This window comes from Eublepharis macularius, chromosome 2 (genome assembly GCF_028583425.1).
Source record: "Eublepharis macularius isolate TG4126 chromosome 2, MPM_Emac_v1.0, whole genome shotgun sequence".
NCBI classification, from domain to species: Eukaryota; Metazoa; Chordata; class Lepidosauria; order Squamata; family Eublepharidae; genus Eublepharis; species Eublepharis macularius.
Genome location: NC_072791.1, coordinates 204,105,990 through 204,131,363, shown reverse-complemented (window position 1 = coordinate 204,131,363; position 25,374 = coordinate 204,105,990). Strand labels below are relative to the sequence as shown.

The window sequence follows — 25,374 nt, the reverse complement described above, 5'->3', positions numbered from 1 at the left end:
CTGTGTTGAAAACCCCATCGGGGTCACCATATGTCAGTTATGACTTGATGGCAATTTCTTTTACCGGTAAAAGGTATTATATGGATTTCTTTCTTGTTTTTGGATTTTGCATGAACCAGTGTGGTTGTACAACTATTTCAGCTTTATCAGGGGTCATGAAAAGGACAAGTAAAGAGGACAAACTTCACCTGGCAGTTTAAAAGCTAATAATGTTCTAGGCACCAGGACAATTTGACTTGGAAGAGAGTGCTGCAACTGGTTCCTAAGAGCATATATTATCATACATCTAACCTGCCTTTGTAACCTTTACCTTTTTGTTTTCTTTTCCCATATGATTTGTTCTTTTGAAACAGCTGTTAAGATAAAGAAGACATTGAAGAATCTGACTGTAACAGAAACACAAGATGCTGTATTTTCTGTGGAACTTACTCATCCTGATGTGAAAGGAGCTCAGTGGATTAAAAATGGTGTCGAGCTGGAGTCTAGCGACAAATATGAGATCAAAGTGGAGGGAACTGTTCACTCCCTGAAAGTCAAGAATTGTGCTGTGCCCGATGAGTCTGTTTACAGCTTTAAACTGGGCAGGATAGGAGCCAATGCCAGACTCCATGTTGAGAGTAAGTCAGCCTTACTTAGTAAGGGTGGGAGAGCATGTAACACAACTGAAGGTGGTAAGAGGGAGATATCATTCATTGTAACATTCTTTCATTCTTTTCTAAACTACAATTTTAGTTGTTGTAGGGTTTTGAGCACTGCAAAACATTGAAAACTTGTAGGTAATAGTGGAAAGGGGTAGGGATATCATGGAAAATGGCTGTTATACCAATTTCAGTTTGGGTACTTCACCCTATTTCCAGTCACATAAGGAATATCGGAATTCACTCACATCAAGTGTTGTTATCTTTCTCCCCAAAGCTGTTAAGATCATCAAAAAACCAAAGGATGTGACCGCTCTGGAAAATGCTGTTGTTTCCTTCGAAGTGAGCGTGTCTCATGATACTGTTCCAGTCAAATGGTTCCACAAAAATGTTGAGATCAAACCAAGTGACAAACACAGACTGAGTTCTCAAAGGAAAGTTCACAAGCTGACATTGCAAAACATATCTCCTGCCGATGCAGGGGAATACACAGCTGTAGTTGGACAGCTTGAATGCAAAGCCAAACTATTTGTGGAAAGTAAGTCTTTTTTCCCCCTCAGTCATTTGTATTAATCCACATTATCTTTGATTGCATTAGAAGAACAGCCTTTCTGTAACATTTCCTCAAGGATCTTCTCATTTTTTTTCTTCTAATCTTCTTCTAATCTTTTTTCTCATTTCCTTAGCTGTGCACATTACAAAGACCATGAAAAACATTGAGGTTGCTGAGACCAAAACTGCCTCTTTTGAATGTGAGGTGTCTCATTTCAATGTACCAGCTGTGTGGCTGAAGAACGGAGTGGAAATTGAAATGAGTGAGAAGTTTAAAATAGTTGTTCAGGGAAAGCTCCATCAGCTCAACATCATGAACACCAGCACTGAGGATTCTGCCGAATACACTTTCGTCTGCGGGAATGACAAAGTCAGCGCAACCCTGACAGTGAAACGTAAGCAGAATAAACAATGTAATAATAACAACAACAATATTCGATTTATATGCTGCCCTTCAGGACAACTTAATGCCCACTCAGAGCGGTTTACAAAGTATGCCATTATTATCCTCACGACAAAACACCCTGTGAGGTGGGAGGGGCTGAGAGAGCTCCAGAGAACTGTGACTTGCCCAAGAGCACCCAGCTGGCTTCAAGTGGAGGAGTGGGGAATCAAACCCGGCTCTCCGGATTAGAGTCCCACGCTCTTAACCACTACACCAAACTGGCTGCAGAATCCCTGATGTAGAATCCCTCTTAGATTCTTGGGTTCAGAGCTTCTTGGGCTGGGCAAGCAAAGTGATTTAATGGGGGAGGGGAATGCTACAATATTATCACTCTACATTGCATGTGCAGTGATATATAACTGAGGCTTGGTAGCCCCTTGCTTTGTGGTAACGCATCCTTCAAAAGGATTGCTGTGCAGTGGGAGAATAAATAGCCCCCATTACACTGGCTCTTTCGTTAAAACAAAGCATCCCCCATCCCACAAATATTTTCCAATATGGTAGGGTGGTCTGGGCTTATTACATATGGCTGCACTGTAATGTGTGGCTTTTGTCCAAAGGCTCAAAATAACCAAGGCAATGTTAAGAGGAAATTAGGTGTTCTTTAAGTACTGTTGGCCAGCATACATAGCAGCCGCTGATTCCAATGGGAGTGATCTCAGGGTCAAGCTATAGGTGCAGGTTTTTAAAGCGTTGGATCTGGGCAGGGCTTTTTTTTCTGGGAAAAGAGGTGGTGGAACTCAGTGGGTTGCCCTCAGAGAAAATGGTCACATGGCTGGTGGCCCCACCCCCTGATCTCCAGACAGAGGGGAGTTTAGATTGCCCTCCGTGCTGCTCAGCGGCGCAGAGGACAATCTAAGCTCCCCTCTGTCTGGAGATCAGGGGGTGGGGCCACAAGCCATGTGACCATTTTCAAGAGGTTCCGGAACTCCAGTCCCCCGCGTTCCCCCTGAATCTGGGTGTCCCGGACCCAACTCAGGTTCCTTGCAGCCACATAGCTGTTTTGAGGAATGGCTGTTAAAAGATAAAGGAGAACCCAAATGGCCTCAGAATGCTTCCTCTCTCCCTCCTCAAGCCTTTCAAGCTATTTCAAAATAACAAGAGAGGGGTTTCCCGCCTTTTTTTTACTGCTCCACATGCACAGTATACTCCATGGGGAGAAAAAAGCAGGGGGAAAGCTTCCATCCCCAGCTATTTTAACATGGGGAAATGGCTTGAGGGGGGAGGGGGAGCCACTTCTCTTCCTGTGGAAGCATTCTGAGAGCCAAGCTACAAGTGACGCCTGACACAGGTTGGACACTTGTCAGCTTCCCTCAAGTTTTGATGGGAAGTGTAGGCGTCCTAGTTTTACAGCTTGGCTGTCCATTACAGCTGCAAGACCAGGATGCCTACATTTCCCATCAAAACTTGAGGGAAGCTGACAAGTGTCCAACCTGTGTCAGGCGTCACTTATAGCTTGGCTCTGAGGCCTTTTGAGCTCTCTTTTATTTTTAACAGCCATTCTCCACAGCTGCTGTGTGACTTCAGGAAACTTAAGCTGGATTTGAGGAACCCAAACTCAACTCAGTTTTTAAAAACCTGCATGTATAGCTTGACCCTCAGCGTGTGCTTAACAAGTGCCATCCTAAACAGAGCTACTCCATTCTAAGCCCATTTACATCAGTGGACTAAGAATGGTGTAACTCTGCTTAGGATGGCACTGTAACTCTCCCAAGAAATCAAGGCAGTTTAAAAGTGTCTAAATTTCAGTTTACACTCTTGCTTGTTTATATGTTTATTTAGGCTACTCTTAGTCCACCTGTACAAAAGGCAATGGGGTGGCTTACTACAATCTAAAATAATATAATCAAAATATTAAAAGAGAGTCATTAATTTTCATGGGATTTAAACCCACCTACCTTTTCTGGATGTAGCACCCTTGGCAGAATGGGTATTTGAACCTAGGTCCCCCAGATCCTAATCAGATACTCTAACTAGTACACCATGCTGGTGTAGCCCTGATTAAAATCGCCACCCAGCTATGAAACTTGCTGGGTGGCCATTGGAGAGTCATTGTCTCTCTTCCCAAGTTCCTGTATCACAAGCAGGGCTTTTTTTCAGCTGGAACGCGGTGGAATGGAGTTCCGGCACCTCTTGAAAATGGTCTCATGGCCGGTGGCCCCGCCCCCTGATCACCAGACAGTGGGAGTTTAGATTGCCCTCTGCGCCAGCAGGACAGAGGGCAATCTAAACTCCCCTCTGTCTGGAGATCAGGGGGCGGGGCCACCGGCCGTGTGACTATTTTCGCTGAGGGCGATTTAAACTTTAGAAAACTCCTCCCCTTATTCCAGCTGACCTAAAGTGATGTCATTGTGCGGTCCTGAGTTCCGCCACTGAGTTCAACCACCTCTTTTCCCAGAAAAAAAGCCCTGGTCGCAAGAGTGTGGTAAAGTTTAAATGCTACTTGAAGCTTCTTGCAGAAAGAACATGAAACAAATTAATAAAATTACCCTGTGTTAGGGCAAGGAAAACTAGATGTCCCCTCCACTACTATGACTCTATATCCAATTTCTCTTTGCGTCTTAATTATTTCACTCTAGAATTGTCAAACCCATTTTCACTTGCTCTTTCTTTTTAAACAGCTATCTTGATTACCTCCATGCTGAAAGATATCAACGCAGAAGAGAAAGATACAATAACCTTTGAAGTCACTGTTAATTATGAAGGCATTACATACAAATGGTTAAAGAATGGGGTGGAGATAAAATCTACGGATCGATGCCAGATTAGAACTAAGAAACTTACGCATTCACTGTCTATAAGGAATGTGCATTTTGGAGATGCCGCAGCGTATAGCTTTGTTGCTGGAAAAGCTGCTTCATCGGCAACTTTATATGTGGAAGGTATGTTTTCTTCTTTTAACTTTCTGCTTTCACCAGCGTCACAGCCCATGGCAGCTGCAGGGAAAATGGCAACCCATGATGAACTCTAGTTTCACCAGTTCACGCTGAGCAGTTTGTGTGCATACAGTTGCCACCACCATGCACTGAATTCAGCCTAGACCATCTTTTGGCGCACTACAGCAAATGTAGCTTTCCACTGATTGTAGTGATGCTCCAGCAACCAATCCAAAAATTTGGCAACAGCCTATGCGGAACCTGAGTGATACTATTTGATGCTACTGGAAGCCAGACCCCACAGCTGTCACTGACTGTCATGTGACCAAACTCATAACAACATACCTTAATAACAACACATGTGATTTCTTTCCTCCCCTAGCTCGTCACATTGAATTCCGGAAACACATCAAAGACATTAAAGTTGTGGAGAAGAAAAGAGCTGTTTTTGAATGTGAAATCTCAGAACCTGATGTTTCTGTTCAGTGGATGAAAGATGGGCAGGAACTCCAACTTGGAGACCGGTAATGTATCTGTGTGTGTGTGTGTTTGGATTTTTTTAAATGGAATTTTAAAGTTTGGCACGTTCCAAGTTTGTTGCTATGAATGGGGTGTCTCGGTTTTGCTTGCTACCGCAAACAACAAGGTAGTGTAGCTACAAGGGTTCCCGCTTGATGTAAGCACTGAAATGACACAGGCTGACAAGGAAAAAGTGGTCTTCTTGCTGGGATGGTCTTCAGTACTCTTAGCATGCAAGATATGGAAAGTGAGGGATGTAAATTCAAATGTTAGTTGTCCAATCTGACTCACTAGTGAGTTGGTCATCAGTTCCATAATAGTCTGTGTTCTCAGACAAATTCACAATGATAGCTTCTCTAAGCATAGTTGTCATCGTTTTACTCGCTATGCCCTTGCATTTCTAGTCTCCATGGTATTAAGAGTCCATGGCTTCATATTCCCTGCTTGTGATGGCTCCTTTTCATGACATATTCCTCCTTCCAATGCATTTTTATTTTTATTTTATTTCACAAAGCTTATACCCCTCCTTTCTGCCCTCATAAGGACTACCAAGACAGTTAACAAATTAAAATATATATTATAAAATCACATCCTAAAAACCATTAAAACCAACAAAAACACATCATTAAAGCAATTCAAACCAGAGCTAAAAGATATGCAAAAGCATGAAAACAATTAAAACATTGGGCAGGAAGGAGGGACTACTGCAGGAATGCCAAATGAAACCAATGGGATATCTAAGTTTTGCCTGCCACCACAAGCCAGCTAAGGGATTTAGCTTCAATCTCAGCTCATAGGGAACAAGTCAGACGACTGCTTGCCAAAAACATTGAGCTGAAACAGGCTGGAGAAGGAGAAAAATGTCATCCATAAGCAGACTCCTTAGAGAATGAAGAGAGGGAGAATGACTATTGCAAGAAAGTGGAGACAGACAGAACTACCTTTTTCTCCTCGCACAAAGTTGCCCAGGCAGATCTCATAGGCTTGGATCCTGCCTACAATTTTTACAGATGGAAAGAAGCATAACTCTACCTACCCCACCACCACCACTGCAGCCTCAAATGCTGCTCCTGGAGGATAGGAGACCCCCAGAAATAACTGGGAGGGGATTGGAGGTCTGCCACAGAAGGGGAGAATCAGCAAAAAAAAAAAGTGTAGGAGTGAAGAATCAGCAAAAACAAAAATGTACAGGTGGAAATGAGTCCAACCCATAATATTTTATAGCAATAGGGCAGTATATGAGAAGAATGAATGCACATAGATACAAGTACTTTGTCTGCATCATGGCAGATTACTATGTTTTCTTTCTGATTTGTTGTTTTTATACTTTTTAGGCTGAAAATTCAGAGGGAGAGATTTGTTCATCGTCTTTTGATTACTTCCACTAAGATTTCTGATGCTGGAAAGTACACGGTGGTGGCAGGAGGAAGTATTTCCAGTGCCAGTTTGGTAGTGGAAGGGCGTGATGTCCGCATCAGAAGCCTCCAAAAAGATGTTCAGGTATAAAGCCTGCTCAGGTTTCTATAAGCAATAGAGTAGATTTGTCTCTAGAGAGCAAAAATGTCAGTTCAACAAAAAAAAAAAAGATAAAAATCAACTAATATTTGTGAGAAAATTTTTGATCCCAGCAAAGATTCTAATAATGTTCATGTGTCAAAACTTAAATGATGGAAAATACTAACATGTGGCAAGATTTTGTTCAAAGCCCCCTCTTCAGATTTTATAACAGTATACATTATTAACGCGCGATACTCATATTTTTCCACGTTGACAGTTTTTTCAAATAAGTACATTTGTATGTCAAAGACGGGACATGACCACATGGTCGAGAACTGGACACACAGCATGAATATTGCTGTGTGTTTTTAAAACATCAATTCTCTGCTTAAGATAGAAATTGCATGGAAAGCAAATTCTACTTGTGTGCAGTGTTCTCTTCCATGTGTTCCTATCCGTTCTTTCAATAAATTTAATAGCTATAAAATACTGAATAACAAACTGCCCACACTGTCAATTCCTCACAGGAAGGGTTGATATTAGGAGTTAAAAGTGCAGGCAGTTGTTGAGGGAAACGTATGGGGGAGAGACATACATGCCAGCACATTGTAAGTCCAGCCGGTCAATGGGAGGAAGGCTTGGGGCTTCCTGTTTTAAGTGTAGTAGCACCACCCCAATTTCTCTTTCAGCTGTCACAGCACTCATCCTCCTTCCCAACTGGTGAGATGTGGCTAGTTGCCTTATGGGGGCCAAGTGGGAATTTTTCACCTCACCAGCACTGAGGCCTGATTCCCCCACCACCACCTATTTCACTCTAAAGGGGTTTGAGGGGCAGGGACTGATTAAGGCCTTACTAGGTTGGTTGTGTGATTAGGTTTTCTGGTCATAGCGGATGATATCAGTGCAGTTAAAACATTTTAAGTTATAGCCATGGTGTAGTAAACATCCTGAGGCGTCAGTTCAAATGATGACAGTGATGTTCCTCAAACTAGGACCATCTGCCTAATGTGTGTTTCGGGAACTGGGACAGGGCCCCCCTCCAGGTTTCCAGCCACCAGGTGGTGGCTGGATATCTCCCAGAATTGTAACTGATTTCCAGGCCATAGTGATCAGTTTCCCTGGAGAAAATAGCAGTTTTGGAGGATGAAGTCTATGATATTATTCACTTCCCTCCCTAAACCCTGCCCTCTCCAGGCTTCACCCCCCAAATCTCCAGGGGTTTCACAACCTTGAGCTAATCCTACCCCCTATCTCCCCCCCCCCCCACACACACACACACTTTGGGACAGCCTTCTCTCTATCCAAACAGTAAATGTTGGCAGGGAGTAGCCGGAAGAGTACACATGTTTATAAACCTGAAGCAAGGGTGGACTTACCCAGTTAGCCAGAATGATTAGATAGAAGAGGCTTGACACTTCTGTTTCCCTGGTAATTTTGTTACCTGCATTGCGTTTGGGTATAAGTTGAATAGTTATTCTGCCCATTGCCGATCCTCGCTGTACCGAATAAAGTTGTAGCCCTTTTATTTTGCCAATGACTGTGTCAGCTCTCTTTATTTCGTGTCCGCCTCCAAGTTATCCCTTAATTCAAACCACTAAATGCACACAAGAGAATCTTATAGCTCTTCTGAAAAAAAATTTTTCAGGATCTACCAAAAGAGAGATTTTGAACACCATCTTCTTCCAAGTTTTAATATTATAATGAAAGTAGAGTAGTTCTGAAATGTCCATTGGAACTCTTGCACCCATAAGAAATATATGAGTTGGGGCATATATGTAAAAATGATAAACAGGTAAAGAAGTATTATCCGTCCTCTTAATGGGACTAGCCCTTGTTATGATAATAAAAGCAACAAAACCAGGCTACTCACCGCAAACAGGATAAGGGTTTCTACATATTTTGAGGACTCTGCAGTATGCAGAAAAAAATATGACTTTGTAAAAAGAAAAGGGTAGGGAAGAGAGATGAAACAGCCTGGTGAGAACTGAGCATGCTCTAGAAGGTTACTTCAGTTAAAATAAACAAAACCAGGAGTTTGGGAGTTCAAGTATATGAGAGCATATAGAATCCTGGATAGCCTGATCTCTCTGTGTGTATTTTGGTGGGAATTTTTTTATACCCCAAAATATCCCCAACTTAGGAAATCAAGATATGATAAATGCAGCTCCCTGTGAAGTAGGGATCCCATTCCTCCATGGGGGCGGGGGATCCCCCACTTTCACCCTCCACCTCCTGCCTCCATTTATCTGGCCAGCAGAAGAGGAAGGCATGGGAACGCTCCCGGGGCAGTGGGATGATGTCACTGACATCTTTGTGATGCCCTGAGAGCCCTCCTGCGCTTTGCCGCAGGCCGATTTGGGCCCCAAACGGGCCAAATTGGGCCAGTGGAGAAACATAGGAGCAGTCCTGCACCTGCGCAGTGATGTCACCAAAATGATGTCATTGTGCAACAGCAATGACAACATTAAGAGGGGAAGATGGAGGTAAGGGCCAAGTCTCCCTCTGCCCCCCCTCCCCGGGAGGGTAAGGGGTCCTGGCAACCCTGTGTGAACTGCTGTTCCTTTAAATCTTATTCTACTTTGGACGACTTCCTTTTTCCTATTTGACTCTCAGTTCAGTAAAGCAAAGTTTAAGTTACTGTGATTGTCTTTGGGAATTAAGTTCTGAATTTAGAAGTCTACATAGAATTACATTCCCTGTCCCACTTCTGTTTGTTTTGTTTGTTGTACAGTACAGGAAAACAATGAGTGTAATTTTAACCTACATGACAACTATCAAGATAGGTTAATTTTATTTCTGAGACTATGAAAATACATTTTATATGAATTCTGTTGGGAAAAATATATGTAAAAGGAGAAAGTTATAGCAGTAATTCTGTTGACTGATAGGTCATTGAGAGACAGCGAGCCGTGGTAGAGTTTGAGGTTAACGAAGAGGACATTGATGCTCGCTGGTATAAGGATGGAATTGAGATCAACTTCCAGATTGAGGAAAGATATCATTATGTGGTGGAAAGAAGAGTCCATCGGATGACCATCACAGAAACCACATACACGGATGCTGGAGAATACACTTTCTTAGCAGGAAAGAACAGGAGCTCCATTACGCTTCATGTGAATGGTATGTTAAGAGACTTATTTTGCTTGACATTGGATTTTAATCCACTCTTCGTTATCCCAACAATTTAACACCATTAACATCTTTAACATCTTTATATTGCATTGGTTGCACTGACATACTCACTGACTCACTCGCTCATAGAGCTGTTGAAATTGTTAGGATATTTTCTGATAACCTGGAGGCCTTGGATTTTGGCACACATGTGATCAAAGACACCCCAATTACAAGAAATAGGGTTTCCAACTCTGGGTTGGGAAATTCCTGAGAATTTGGCAGTAGTGCCTGCGGTACACAGGGTTTATGAAGGGGAAGGACCTCAGGGAGGTATAATGCTATTGAGTCCACCCTCCAAATCAGCTGTTTTCTTCTGGGGAATTGATCTCTGTAGCCTGGAGATCACTTGTCATTCCGGGACAAGTACATGCTGGACCCCCACCCCTCCTCCCGGGAGTGTGCGCATGCCTGGCAACCCTATGTGGACGTAGACATTGGCAAACTCATAAAAAACATACGAGAACTGAACTTTTGTATATAGGAAAGCAAGGAGCTCAAGATGTACCTAAGGGTGAAGGAATTACTGTCTACCAGGAAACCTGAAATGTGTTTTGTCAATGGCCCAAAACACATTGATTGCTAGAAAGCAAGGAAAGGAAGACTTTTAAAGATTTCTTACTAGGTACAGGGGTAAGAAAGAATTATTATTTCCAGTCAGTTCACAAAGCTAAAATCTGATACGCAAAAAGCCAGTGTAGAATTCAGGGCAGGCCTAGGAGGGCCTGACCAACCTAGTTGTTATCTTATGTTTTGAGTTAGTTCCACAGAAAGTAATAGAAATATTTAGAAACGTAACTTTCCATTTATGTTTTTAATTTTATTTTAATGTGAAATAATACCATTATGTTCCAAACATATATGGTTCAGCATATATTTTTAATTGTTGCCTTGTGCTTGTATCAGCACATTATACTACTTATTTCTTGATCTGTTCACTTTTTATACTAGTCTGGAACGGATTATGGTAGCTTCATAGCAGTGACCTCCATCTGCTTTCTTGAGTTAAAATTCCATTTTGGCACATAGTCCAACATACTCTCATTACTTGAAACATCTGAAAATGGGACATTTTCCAGTCAAAACTGGGAGAATCGGTTTCACCTTACAATGGCCGTTTCCACACGGCTTACCTTCTTCCCAAAACTTCTGAAAAACAGCGTCTTTGCGCACGAAATTGCACGAGAAGATGCTGTTATCGTGGAAGACGGCGTCTTCTCGCAGATTTTGCACGATAACAGCGTGCGAAGATGCTGTTTTTCGGAAGTTTTGGGAAGAAGGTAATGGCCAGTATATGCTGTTTTCCCCTGGGGGCAGGCTTGTGAGATTTCCCTATTGCTGGCGTGGCTGCTGATACAGAATCACAATAGTGGGGCTTCCACATAGGGTTTCCAGGCCTGCGCACACTCCCGGGAGGAGGGGTGGGGGTCCGGCATGCACTCTTTTCTTCCTGTTCACACGCACACAAGCACGTGTCCGCTCCTGGGATGGCGTCTCTCCCAGGAGCGATGTCATCACACGGGCTAGGAACACTCCTGCGCTTCGCAGTGGGCCCAAATTGGCTGGCTGCAAAGCATAGGAGTGCTCCCGGGCCGTTGGAGTTCTTTTGCCTCTTTAGCACTGGATTTGGGTAGCAGCCAGGAACATGCACGTCTGCTTGCAGAATGCAAACTTCATTTACTAGTAGTGAATATAAAATCCCAGGGGATGCTAGTAAATGTTTACAGGCTCGAACAAGAGCTTTACTTCTTATTTTCTGTTTGAGGTAAAAAAGCAGCAGCTCTTCAGCTCTGAATACACAAGTTATTTAGCAACTAGTTATGATTAAATCCTCATTCTCTGTTCCAAAAGCATATGGTACAGTCCTCCTGGGTCTATACCATTTCAGACTATATGTGAGGCATCACGTGCTTGAATCTTCCCATACCTCAAAATCTCCTGCCCAAGAAACCTAGTGTGAGGTGTCAGCCTATAACCAGAGCTTACAAACTGTATGAGTTCACCATGGGACTGATTCAGATTGGAACTGCTGCACTGGAGAAGGAGGAATTCCTGCTTTCTTCCCTGTGCTGCTTTTGGGGGCTGAAACAGCCCAGGGGAGAGGGAGGGAGGGGCATTATTTGCTCCATTGGGAGCCAGCCCAAGCACTGAATGCTTGCATGGGCTGGCTTCCCACAAAGAAAATAACACTTCCCGCAATGGCCCCTGGGCTGTGTCAGCTGCCAAAAACAGCACAGGGGAAAATGTATGAATTCCTCCTTCTCCCACACAGCAGTCCCAATCCAAATCAGTCCCTGCTGTGTGTTGACTCATGAGTTGCCACTGGGAACTAGCAGCTAAAGTATAGCTGCAAGTTCCCGTGGAAAACGTGTGCAGTTCATAACGTCTAGTTTGGCCCTCAGTCTAATGGCTTTTTAACACTGGGGCGGAGCAGAGGAGGGATTCAAACAGGCAATCCTTCCCTGCAGCTCATGTTGTTATACATACATGCATATCTGTAGATCACTTCTGTGCATTTTGGGGAGGGGCTGTGGATCAGAGGTAGAGAATCTGCATGGCATGCAGAAGGTACCCGGTTCAATCCCTGGTATCTCCAGTTAAAAGAATCAGGTAACAGGGGATGGGAATGACTTCTATCTAGACCCAGGAGAGCCACTGCTAGACCGATTGGGCAACACTAACCTTGATGGACCAATGGGCTGATTCAGCATAAGGCAGCTTCATGTGCTTCTATTTTGCCCAAGAACATCTTTTGTTGCTGCCTTATAGTCTGCAACTGTGGCCATTTCCACACATCTTACCGGCCTCTGGAACATTGCACAAAACACCTGGAAGATAGCATCTTCTTGCGCGAAATCGCGCCCGGAAGACCCTATCATCTGGGAGTTTTGCGCAACATCGTGTCTTCCTGGTGCGATTTTGCTCAAGAAGACACTATCTTCCGGGTGTTTTGCTCAATGTTCTGGAGGCCTGTGGAAACAGCCTGTTTCTCTCAATGCGTACTAGTTCTACTGCACCCACATTATCCTGGCTATAGATATTTAAGTAATAAGGAGGTTGGTTGTTGTGGGTTTTCCGGGCTGTATTGCCGTGGTCTTGGCATTGTAGTTCCTGATGTTTCGCCAGCAGCTGTGGCTGGCATCTTCAGAGGTGTAGCACCAAAAGACAGAGATCTCTCAGTGTCACGTGACACTGAGAGATCTCTGTCTTTGGGGTGCTACACCTCTGAAGATGCCAGCCACAGCTGCTGGCGAAACATCAGGAACTACAATGCCAAGACCACGGCAATACAGCCTGGAAAACCCACAACAACCATCGTTCTCCGGCCGTGAAAGCCTTCGACAATACAATAAGGAGGTTTTTATTTGGTCAAGAAGAACCCTGTAAGATATGTGAGACGGTACAAATGAGGGGTGATCCACATATTCAGAAAAGTAATAATAACAACCACATTTGATTTATATACCTCCCTTCAAGATGACTTAACACCCACTCAGAGCGGTTTACAAAGTATGTCATATCATCTCCACAACAAAAAACCTTGTGAGGTGGGTGAGGCTGAGAGAGTGCCTAGCCTGTGACTGACCAAAGGTCACCCAGCTGGCTTCTGGCAGAGGAGTGGGGAATCAAACCCAGTTCTCCAGGTTAGAGTCCCGCACTCTTAGGGTTGCCAGCCTCCAGGTAGTGGCTGGAGATCTCCCGGAACTACAACTGGTCTCCAGGCCACAAAGATCAATTCACCTGAAGAAAATGGCTACTTTGGGGGTGTGGACTCTATGGAATTATGCCATGCCAAGATCCTTTCGCTCCCCAAACCCCATTTTCTCCAGGTTTTTCCAGGTTTCACCCCTCAGATCTCCAGGAATTTCCTAACTTGGAGCTGACAACCCTACGCGCTCTTAACCGCTACACCAAACTGGCTCTCCAAGTGCACAATCCAGTCGTCCATTTCAGATCCCGTACATCAAAATCTCGTTTCCTAAGAAAACTAGTATGCTAGTATCTCACTAGAGAATATTTAGATGGTTTTATCTGAAATTTACAGCTCCAGAACCACCCCAGATTTTAAAGGAACTTCAAGATGCCACAGTGGAGTCTGGGAAACCTGCCCGCTTCTGTGCTGTCGTGTCAGGCATACCTCAGCCCAAAATTGCCTGGTACAAAGATGAGCAGCTGCTTTCTCCAGGCTTTAAGGTTAAGTTTCTTCATGATGCCCAGGAGTACACTCTGTTGCTGATTGAAACTTTCCCTGAAGATGCCGCCGTTTACACAATTGAAGCCAAGAACGACTATGGAGTCGCCACCTCTTCTGGATCATTGTCGGTGGAAGGCAAGTTAACCATCTCTCCAGAGCATTCTTGAAATGGCATTGCCAATATTTTGTAATGTCTGCTCTTCAACAGAATCTAATCATAGCTTTTTCGGTCTTTTCCCTCTAGTCCCTGAAGTTGTTTCTCCTGATGTAGAAGTGCCAATTTACCCACCTGCCATTATTACACCACTCCACGATGCTGTTACTTCTGAGGGGCAGCCTGCTTGCTTTCAGTGCAGAGTTGCTGGGACAGGTTAGTTGAACAAAGTCATATGAAACTTGTGTACTCCTTGTTCCGTAGCACATGTCCGAAACCAAATAAGTATAGCTACTGAAGTCAAACTTCCCTATAAACAATTAGTGCCACTGTAGTGTCTAGAAATGCTTTCCTGTCAGATTGTTATTCATGGAGGCATTTTCTGTTACTCTGGGCAGCAAAGGGCTTCTGGTATTGCTATAGAGCAAGCTGTAATGTAAGTAAGCATGCTCTGTAGCTAGGCTTCCCAGGTTCCTGCTGATGATGGGCATTCTCCTGGGGATTGTCGCTTCTGCCTGCTGATCACTGGCAATCAGCAGGAAGAGGCAGGCCATCCAGAGACTGCCCACCATGGGTGGGAACTAGCAAATAGGCCAGGAAGTGGGCGTGAATGCACCTGCATCCCCAGCCAGTGATGTCACTTCTGGTGCGACCTGAAAGTAATGTCATCAGTAGGTGCTACGGCAAACGTGTGCCTGAGGAGATTACAGGTAATTGCCTGATGCACACACCCCAAAACTCCAGGCAGTTGCCAAGAAGGATCTGGGAACCCTACCAGTAGCATTTTGAGACAAAATCCTGTGATTTCCTGTAATGCTAAACATTATAAAGGAGAAGACAGTCAGAGACTCAATTGTTTTACTTCCTTATTTGATTCCAAATGGCATTGTGCTGTATTTTCCTGCAGGAACAGAGCTTTGAATAATTTAGCACAATGAGGACAGGATCACTGTGCTGAAAAACGAGCAACGCCTCGGGTGCCACATACTGCGTGATTCCACACATGTTGGATAATGCACTTCCAATCCTCTTTATAGAATCATTTGGAACGGATTTTTTTTTGTGTGCAGAACAAAAAATCCACCTCAAACGATTGATAAAGTGCATTAAAAGGGCATTATCCAACATGTGCAGAATCAGCCATTGATACAACATTGCCTTGAGAATGATTGTATTTAATTAGCCTGTGAAATTTACTGTAACTGAGGGCCTGATTAAACGTGTGTATAATTGGAGGGGGACCCCAACTGAACTGGCATTTTACATATGGCTGCAGTGACCTTCAAAATGGTTTATGAGGGGGAAATCGGTTCATGCGCACGTGTGTGGAGAAAAGAGCAGCTTCTTCGGCCAGTGCTTTCTACCCAGAGTGCTTTTGCAGATACAAAAGAGCCGTGGAGGGCAGGGTGTTTCTCTGACTGCCTTTCTCATGTGTCTGCCTCTTGGTATATTGTTCACAAATATGTTTCTGCATCCCTCTGATCTAACATAAATGTATTATTATATTAGCTTTGCCCTATGTTACATGAATAATAAGATGTGACTTTTATACGTGCATCTTTCAGTTATCATTATTGGGTTCACTTAACTGTTTAATTGGTGCTGAACTTTGAAATCAGAAGTTCATTTTTACACCTGGTTGACATTTCAAAAAAATCTGAACACCAATGTAAAACAAAACAAAAAGCTGCTAATTTTCAAACCACATTGTTCTATCCACTAACCTCATAAATCCGTATTGAAATAAAAATGAATGCAACCCTGTACTACAGGGAAACGACCTACAGTCTTACAAAACTATGGGCTATTGGAGATACAGTGCTCCTGATGCCTGTCTGTGGCTATAGATAGTGGAGAATCACACACTTCATTGTAGTTTCTCTTTTTGTGTGCCCACCGTCCTCCATCCACATACCCATCTATCTTAACCATGATTAAGAGTCATGTCAACCTTGACATTAAGCAAGGTCAGCACTACCTAGACTTCACTTTTCATCTGAATTTAAATTTGAGGCCTGATCATAGTTTCTGGTAAATTCTATTGAAATGGAATATCTTTTCAATTACTAAGCATAGTTTCAACATGCTAGCCTCTTCTAAGAACATTTACTCCTTTACCACTTCGTTACATTTCACATGTGCCCCTGATCTAGTGTTACCAGGGTGCATACAAAAGTACACGTTGTGTTGCATTTTCATTTTATAAATTTACAAATGGGGAACCTGCAAGGACTCACAGAGAGCATCTCATTTCCCCTTCCCCCACCATGACTTCTTTCCCTTCCATTAGGCTAACCAGGGGTAGGCAATCTCCCAGGAGTTTATCTGGTTGCCCGCCGATTGCTGGCAATAGGTGAGAGGGGGCAAACTCCCTGGTGATTGCCCACCACTGGTAGGCAACCTGGGAAAGTGCACTCCCAGCGAGGAGCGATGATGTCACTTCCTGTAGGGAAGGAACTCCACATATGTCAAATATTGTTTGTGATTTGGACCTGAGAATCAATCCCAAGGTCCAACTGCTTTGTTGATTTGCCCATGAAGAGTCTAATGCTGTGAAACTTACGTGTATATTTTTCTTTTCCCCTCCTCTCTTTCGTTTTGTTCCTTTGCCCTTGAGCAGACCTCAGAATAGCTTGGTATAGCAAAGATAAAGAGATTAAGCCATCCCGCTTCTTTAGGATGACTCAGTTTGAAGACACTTTCCAACTGGAGATAGCAGAAGCTTTCCCAGAGGATGAAGGCATTTACACCTTTGTGGCCAGTAATTCTGTAGGCCAAGTGTCAACCACAGCTGCCCTGAGACTGGAAGGTATAGTGTGCTGTCTAAACAGAAATCATGCAAAATCAGCATGTGTTTTTCTATTAATATTAATATTTTTTTAAATGACATGTAATTGTCTGTCCTGTCGGTGTTTTTTAACACAAAAATAATCAGTCCCATTGTCTGATGTCCATTTCATCTCCACAGTTCCAGTTCAGCACCACATCATTTCACGTTGTTCCAACATTCCATATTGTTCACTTTCCCGTTATCTTCCCGATAGCATTAAGCATGCATCAAAAAAGAAAAAGAAACTCTTCCCTAATGAGTTCCCATCGTTTATATTTTAACTCCACAGCACTTGGGTTGGAAGGAGACACAAGACAGGATCCAAACAACCATGCAACTAATTCTGTGTGCCCAATAAGGGGTTTGTTTATGTTTCTCAAACTGTAACATTCTTCCCCATCCTATGCTGCAAGCCAGAACTAAATTATATACTCGGCTTCTCCTGAAATCTGATATCCTTTGCCGCTCTCCATAGGCCTAATTAATAAAAGGTATCTGATGTGACATAATTGTGTTGCAGATTTCCCTATCCCCATGAGCAGCAGCCCATAAAGTCAATTGGAGGTGAAGAAACATGATGTAACAATGCAATCCTATGTAGAGTTACTCCAGTCTTCTAGGCCCCACTGGAATCAAAAGACTGGAGTAACTCTATGTAGGATTGTACTGTAAGTGTTACAAAAGAGAGAGAAGAAAAAGACTTTTGAGTCCACTGTGCTTCTTTCATAATACCAAAAGGAAGTTTAACATTGTTTATGGTATATGACATGGGGATCTATTCAAAGTAAACCTTCCAAAATTCCCTCTGGCGTGCACAACCACAAGGTCATGTCTAAGTAGCACTTTGGATCCCAACCAGGATGTCTAATATATGGAAATTTATAACATAATTAGATATTGTTCATATTAATGAAACTGCATTTACCCATACAAGAGAAAAGCATCTTAAATTAGGAAGGAATGCCCAGCTGTAAGAATACATTACAATGCCAGGCATGTTTTAGAACAAAAAGTAAGAGTCTAGGACTAGCTGTAATTTTTTTTTAATTCTTCATTTTTCAGTATAATGTGGGGCTTCAATCCTAAGCACACTTACCAGAAAGTCTCATTGGATCCAGTAGGATTTAATTCTGAGTACAAGTGCTTAGCATTTCCCTGTAGGCAGAGTAACTGAAACAGCTCAGCTCAAACCAGAGAAACTTAACTCGTGCTATGCCAATTCAAATTTGAATATTTGTCAAAGGGTAACAAACGTTCAAATACGAGGCATGAACTTGAGAAACATTTCTCATTTAATCTGGTATCCAAGGTTTATCTGAATGCTTTATTTTCTATTGTTTTGACAGCAGAGTTTAAACATTGGCCGTTTCCACACGTCTTACCTGCCTGCGGAACATCGTGTGAAAGACCCGGAAGACACCGTCTTCTCTCGCGAAATTGCACCAGGAAGACGCTATTTTTTGTGCGAGAAGACAGTGTCTTCCGGGTCTTTCGCGTGATGTTCCACAGGCAGGTAAGACGTGTGGAAACGGCCATTGTCATGAGGGAAAGGAAATGTAAAATGTCAGCATTTTTAAAAAAAGACAAGATATAAGAGAACAAGAGAACATTGACTTGTGTGTAGGGTAAGAAATTAAAAGTTGACATGCTTCTTTGCAGGGTTTAAGGTTGAAGAAGTTACCTCAGAAAGGCATGTTTCTTCCACTATTTCCATTAAGAAGGAACCTGTTGGCCAAAGGCCCATCTTTCTCCAGCCTATCTCAAGCTGCAGTGTATGCAGCGGGGAAACAGTCAAATTCCAAGCCAGGGTTTCTGCCATGCCGAAACCAGAAATCCTCTGGTTTCATAACCAACAACTAATGTTGCCAACAAAAGACATAGTTTTCCATTTTGATGAGTCTACAGGCACGGCCACATTGATAATAGTAGATGCTTTCTCAGAACATGCCGGGCAGTACTCTTGCAAAGCACGAAATAGTGTGGGAGATGCAACTTGCACAGCTACTCTTACAGTGACTGCTGAAGGTAAAGCCCCGTTTTTGTTCCTAGGGAATTCAGTTTGTTGCATATACCACACTTTCTACACTGTGACTAATGATCTTTTCCTCATTTCACACTCCCCCTCCTTAGAATTAGCCATACCAGCACTAACTGTTCTAGCTGTAACCAAATAAACCACTCTTTTTTTTTTGTACTTTCAAGTGATACCTCATTTAGAACCCGCATCTTATCTATATAGCTCACGGGATACAGCTCTGTCAGTAGACTAGACAAAATGCATACTTCAAGCTAGTGAGTCGATCAATGGCAGTTGTAGCATTCTCTGAGGTTTGCTCTACTCGGTTTTCGGGAGGGGGGGTGAGATCCCATTCACGACAGGACATAAACATTCAGAGTATTGCAAATACTTTCAAATTGCCATGGACAACTGCAGTGAAAAGAAGAGACAAATGCCATCCGCACATTAGCAGCATGAGCACACTTCATTTTTCATCCATCATTGTGGCTGAATTTTCTTTGTGTATTACGCTGCCTGCTGAGGGCACCCTTAATGAATGTACCTGGCATGCTAGGCTTTCAAAGGAAGGTGGCCTATTTCATTCTCATCATCTATTACATATTATTTTTGCTTTTAACAGCCCATTGAAGTGCATTAGGTATTAATCATTTGTTTTGTTACTTGATTACACAGTGCAAGTCCTAGATAGGCAAAGTTCTGGGAAAGATGTAAGAGAGGCTGTCCAGGCAAAGTCAGAGAAGGAAACCAAAGTTTATGTAAAAGAGATTAAATCCATGCAAGAGCCATCACAGAAAATGGTTGTGCAGGCCTTTGGACACATTTCTGAAACTTCAGCTGCAATTGGGAGAGAAGTAAAAGTGCTCCATACAACGTCTGTTTCACAGAAGTCAGAAACCACCAAGATTTCTACAACTTCCATTCAAGTGCTGGAAGATACAAGCCCGAAGATTCTTCTGAAACTTCACGATCTCACCGTAAGATGCGGTGACACTGCTCAGTTAATTTGTGCTTTGGAAAGTGATAACTTTTCTACTGTTTTGTGGACTCATGAAGGCAAAACCATACAAGAATCTGAAAGAATTAAGCCATCACAAAATGGAACTGTTCTTTTCCTCACCATTTCTAATGTCCAGCTTTTAGATCAAGGACTGTACAGCTGTCTTGTTCGTAATGACTTTGGAGAAGTAACAACGGCTGCTGTACTAACTGTAGAAGGTGGTTATCTGGTTTTTAACCTTGCGCAACTTTCCTTCTCATCATCACTGCTTATGGCTTTAACGCTAGCATTTAATTTAGAAATATAATTATCAGTCCCACTTCTTACATTTTGGGCTCTATTCATAAATGATTTACGCAGCACAAGAGGTTTGCGTGGCTTACTTGTAAAACCAGTTTTCATGCCTCTTCCCAGCACTTAAAGGGTTCATCTTCAAAAGCAAGATATACTTAATTTGTAGTGACTTGCTTTAAAATTATCCTTTTGGATCAAAGGGAAGAATGCAGCAAGAGCAATCTCATATTTACAATTATTGCTGTTCTATTATCTGACGTTCGAGGAAATTCTTTTTTTTTAAAGGGAGTTTAATCTAACCCTTCTCCTAGGTACCCTAGATTTTAGATAGAACCTTATGCAGATAGTAACAGTGCAATCATAAGGATACTTACCTGGGAGTAACCCCAGTTGGAAAGACTTCAGCAGAATTCTGAGTAGTACTGCTTAGGATGCTTTTTAAATGAGTGCCATAGTGTTTCGGTTGTGATAAGACACACCTTTGGTCTCAGGGGTGAACACTTTTTTTCCATGTTAATGGACATCCAAACCAAAATATCCTATCCTGTTCCAACTTTTTATTGACCACGCCAATTTGTCGTACTTAGCACAAGGAAATTGCTATCTTCCCATTGTTTTGCCATGCCAACTTTCTCTGAATCTGACAACAGCACAACAAATCTTGTTCCATGCCTCTTTTTGTTGGATCTCCATTCTCCTCTGCATACATTTAGCCCCTTAAAACACTGGGAGGTCTCTGGACCCGTGACATTTTCTTGAGTCTGTACATGGATTTCCTTTTCTCCTGAAGACTGTGAGAATGCCTTTTCATTTTCTTTCCACTACTTGCCTTTCAGTATTATCATTGTTATAATGGAAGGCAAAGAAGTAGCTGCAGGATTAGATTCAGAAGAACAGGAATATCAACTTGAAACCAAAAGAGAACTGTGGAAATCTGTCATAGCCTTGCTTTTACAAATTGATGGATTTCCTGCCTGTTCTACACATCTGTGAAAAGCATTGCCTCTGCTGCTACCTTCTGTGCTGTAAGGAAGAAGCTTTGACTTTAAACAGAAGAAGTGCTTGTAAAAAAATATTATTGTGGATCAATTCTGTTGTGAAACTTCCTCTGGCATACTATTATTGCCATAGATGTCAATGGCATGGATCCCATGGATCTAATTGGAAACTGTATTTTACCCAGCATGAATAGAGCCCTTAAATGTGAAACAGAATTGTAAAAGACTTAATAGTCTATTTTTTTCGCACTAACATGCCGAACATCCTTTTTACCGTACTAACGGCTTTCTATATTTTTTTCTTAAGTATCGATTATTTTCTAAAATTGCTGCCAAACATCTAATCTTATCCTAACTTTATTCTTACCTAGCTAAAGAAGCACAAGCCAGAACAATAACAAAAATTACCCTTGAATCAGATACTAAAAGTATTAAAACTATCAAAGAGTCTCAGATTAAAACAGCTTATGAATACAAGCAAGAGTCTTCCAAGGAAACGTCCGGCATGACAGTTTCGGCGGCTGAGAAACCACAAGACTCTGAGAAGCAAAAGATCAGAGACTACTACCCTGACATTGTGCCGTGTGAAGACTTCGCTGAAACTGGTGCCATAGTACCCGTCTTCCTCGAGACTCTGCCCCCAGACACCTTTGTAAAACAAGGAGATGATGTTTCGCTTTTCTGTGTAATCAAAGGTGTACCTACACCTTGTGTCATCTGGCTGTATAATCAGCTAATAGTTGAGGAATCGGCATTATGCTACTTAAGGCACGATGGTCCACTGTGCAGTTTAAAATTACTGAAAGTTAATGAGAATCAGAGGGGTATATACAAGTGCAGAATAATTAATTCTGCGGGACAAGCCGAGTGCAGCACACATCTGAGAGTGACAGGTTGGCAACTGCATGTTCATTCCATATACAACTTCCTCTTGCATATCGTCAATTTGCGTTGAAATCCGTTTGATCCACAGTTCAAGATAGATGGAACGATTTGTTCAAGGCATGTGAAAGGCATGTTGAATTATCAAACGAGAAGCCCTTTAAAAAAATGCTGTGGAAAACTAGACTTTTTTTTCCTCTTAGTATCCTCTCACTGTTTCCTTTAGACTTATCAGGCATTTCCTGGCATGTATATGTATGTATGTTTGTGTGAATTTTTCTATCGGTGCATCATAAAGTCAAACTTTCTTCTTCCATAGTATCAAATTTTTCCATCTGTTAATCCTCACTGTATTTTTATTTACAGCTCTGGAAAAAGTTCTTCAAGACAAGATAGAGCAGCAAATTGAAATGGAAGTGAAAGGTACAGTCACAATTGAATGTTGTACGGAATCAAAGATATAGCATAAAGAAAACAATAATGGTTATGAGAAGCTTATCTGTATGATAAAGAAAGCAAAACATACTCTGAAGCATATTTGAATATGCTGCATGTTTTGTTTTAATGTGCAAAGGATAACTTGCGTTACTTAAGAATACAAGTTTTAAAAATTCATTTAAAACTTCCCTTTTTTAGATTTGCCATCACACTTTTTGTTTTATGCTTTGCAGCTGATTGCAAAAGCTTCTACTTCTGATATCTTCTTCTAGTGCATGGGATACTTGAAATTAGGCTGAATTTCTTGAAATGGTTTTGAAACACATTTAGTATGCTAACATTTGGTAGGTCAACAAACTTTAGATGCCCTATCTTTAGAAAATAATATAATGCAAGTTGGGAAAGTGATGTTTTTCCATTGTGCCCTCCCATTTCATGAACGAGACATTAATTCTCCACGGTAAATTTTTCTTACACTGGCTTGCAGATAGAATAGTTGGTCCATGTTGCTTGCTTTCTTTCTTCTTTTTTGGCATAACATTGTGAAGTTAGCAGCTGTATTAGTTCGAATAAACGCCTTCTCATTTTATTTTAGCAAATTATTTACAGTTTACATTTTTCATGCCTTTGAAAAACATCTTTTCAATTGTTTGACAATTTTAACTCACAGTCAAAGGGATCAGAAAGGGCGTTTATTCTACTGTCTGCAAGTCAGGTAAGATTACTCTCTCCCCATTCTTTGCAACAAATTATGCAAAAAAAAAAGTTTTTTTTTCGGGCAGCAGAACATGCAGTCAAAGGAACATGTCATTTTGAGATTCATTTTTGCTTGTTGATGAAGAAATTTCCACAGTTGGAAGAAAGAACAGACAACGAACGATTTTCGTGTCAGAATCTTTAAAACAGAGCAAGGCGTTGCGTTTATTCGAACAAATATGGTGAGTGAATTTTTTTTATGGATTTGTGATGAATCTGTTGCATGCACATTATTTAATTCCATTTATAGTTATTTCATTTATTTTCCAAATATACAACAGAAAGAGTGGAGTGTGCTGTAATGTGATGATATTCTTTTACAGAACTGTTCTTCGATGAGGAGCCAGAATACAGAAAAAAAACAACTGGTATTCAAGACGTCTTCTCCAATTCCAAAGACCTTCGGGACCAACAATCTCTGCATAAACAGAAATGTGCAAGTAGAACATCAGCCATTCATTCATGGCCTGAGAAACTGAAACCTTCTTTTACACAAAAACTGAAATATAAGTCTGTTTCGGTGGGAGAACCTGTAATTTTCCAGTGCAAATTAATTGCCTGCCCATTACCTCAAGTAACATGGTTTCATAACAACAGACAAATCCCCCAAAGTCTCCGGAGAATTATAAAGACTGAGAACAGCATGGATATGCACAGCTCTAGTCTAGAGGTTAAAGAAGTTCAGGAAAGGGACTCAGGAAGCTATAAAGTTTTTGCTATAAATAGTGAAGGCTCAGCTGAGTCCACAGCCTCATTGTTGGTAGTACATGGTAAGGAACAAAATGCCAAATATTTAGAATTTCTGAGAAAATCAGACCGAACTCGTGAACAAATTGAATGTCAGGTGCAGAAGAGGAGAGATGCTAGGCTAAAAGTTGACTTGAAATGTATTGGCTCCCCATTTGATAAGAGGCAGGAAACTGAGAAAGTGTTCACAGCTTTGTCCTTTTCCAAGGGGATGGTAAGGACCATAAACTTTGAAAATATCCCCTTCCTAAAAAGAGAATTGGTGTATGATAAGAATCAGGTAAGAAACAAGCATTCAGCTAAAATGAGTGAAGAGGAGGATTTACTGGATGAGGAAATAAAACTGAAGATACAGCGTCTTCGTGCAGCAAGAATAGCTATGCTGGAGAAGAAGAAGCTTCTGTCACAGGAATCGGTGGACGTACAGCTTGTATCTGTGAAATCTGTTGAATTTAAGGGTAACAAAGATGTGTCAGCTCACCCAGCATCTCAGGTAGAGACAAGGAAATCCGATTTCCAAACAATAGAGCAGATTAATGAAAAAGCCACAATGTCTACGATGCCAGACAGCGAGGAAATTACCATAGAAAGTTCTAATAGAGGGTTTGAGACAGTGTCAGGCAGATATGTTAGAAAGGGACAAATCCTGGGCATTTCTGAACCTTCTCAAATTCCCCAGGAGTTAGTTGATGGAAGCACTGAGGCTAAAAAAGGAATAGCATTTAAAGGTTCAATGAAAAAACAAGTTCCGGTGACAATGCAGAAAACAGGGTGGATGGACTATACGTACACCCAAGTAAAGTCATTAGGAACAAGAATGGATAATGAAGTCCAAGAACATCCTGATGACCTCAAGACAGCCAAAACCATTAAGAAAAACCCCTCCCCACTGGTCTATGTACTTTTGACTGATGACGTCAATGAGACAAGTAAACCTGAAATGTTGATGTCTGATACAATCACTCTTAACATTAATGAACCTATGGCTATTTTGGAGAGCAAGGAAATGAGCAAAGATGCAGAAACTCTAACAACAGAAAATAAACATTCTGTGGAAAAAGAAGAGGAGATATTGGATAAAATTATCAAATTTGAACCTGAGAGTAAAGAAAGACCTCTCCAATTGGAGAGTCCTGTTCCAGAAAACATGGTGACATGCCTTCCTTTATTTGTTAATGAAATTGAATCTCAAGAAGTAAATGAAGGGGAAAGTTGTAGTTTTTATTGTGCTTTCAAAGGCTATCCATACCCCACAGTTACCTGGTATAACAATGACAAATCATTACCACACAACCTAGAATGTACTATTGATACCAATGAAGATAATTCTACTCTGACATTCTCCACAGTTGTCCGCACTCAGGC

The 25,374-nt window shown here is 41.8% G+C and overlaps 1 protein-coding gene across 1 annotated transcript in view; it reads left to right on the top strand.

Annotated features, from left to right (window-relative positions):
• The window catches only part of TTN (titin), a 330,572-nt gene that overhangs the window by 55,001 nt on the left and 250,197 nt on the right, over positions 1-25,374 (top strand). Inside the window, exons 34-44 of the mRNA XM_054971277.1 lie at positions 354-617; positions 916-1,176; positions 1,325-1,585; positions 4,257-4,517; positions 4,894-5,035; positions 6,365-6,530; positions 9,416-9,647; positions 13,744-14,028; positions 14,138-14,263; positions 16,668-16,856; positions 22,435-22,491. Coding sequence (XP_054827252.1) covers positions 354-617; positions 916-1,176; positions 1,325-1,585; positions 4,257-4,517; positions 4,894-5,035; positions 6,365-6,530; positions 9,416-9,647; positions 13,744-14,028; positions 14,138-14,263; positions 16,668-16,856; positions 22,435-22,491 — 2,244 coding nt within the window. The remainder of the gene's footprint in view (positions 1-353; positions 618-915; positions 1,177-1,324; positions 1,586-4,256; positions 4,518-4,893; positions 5,036-6,364; positions 6,531-9,415; positions 9,648-13,743; positions 14,029-14,137; positions 14,264-16,667; positions 16,857-22,434; positions 22,492-25,374) is intronic.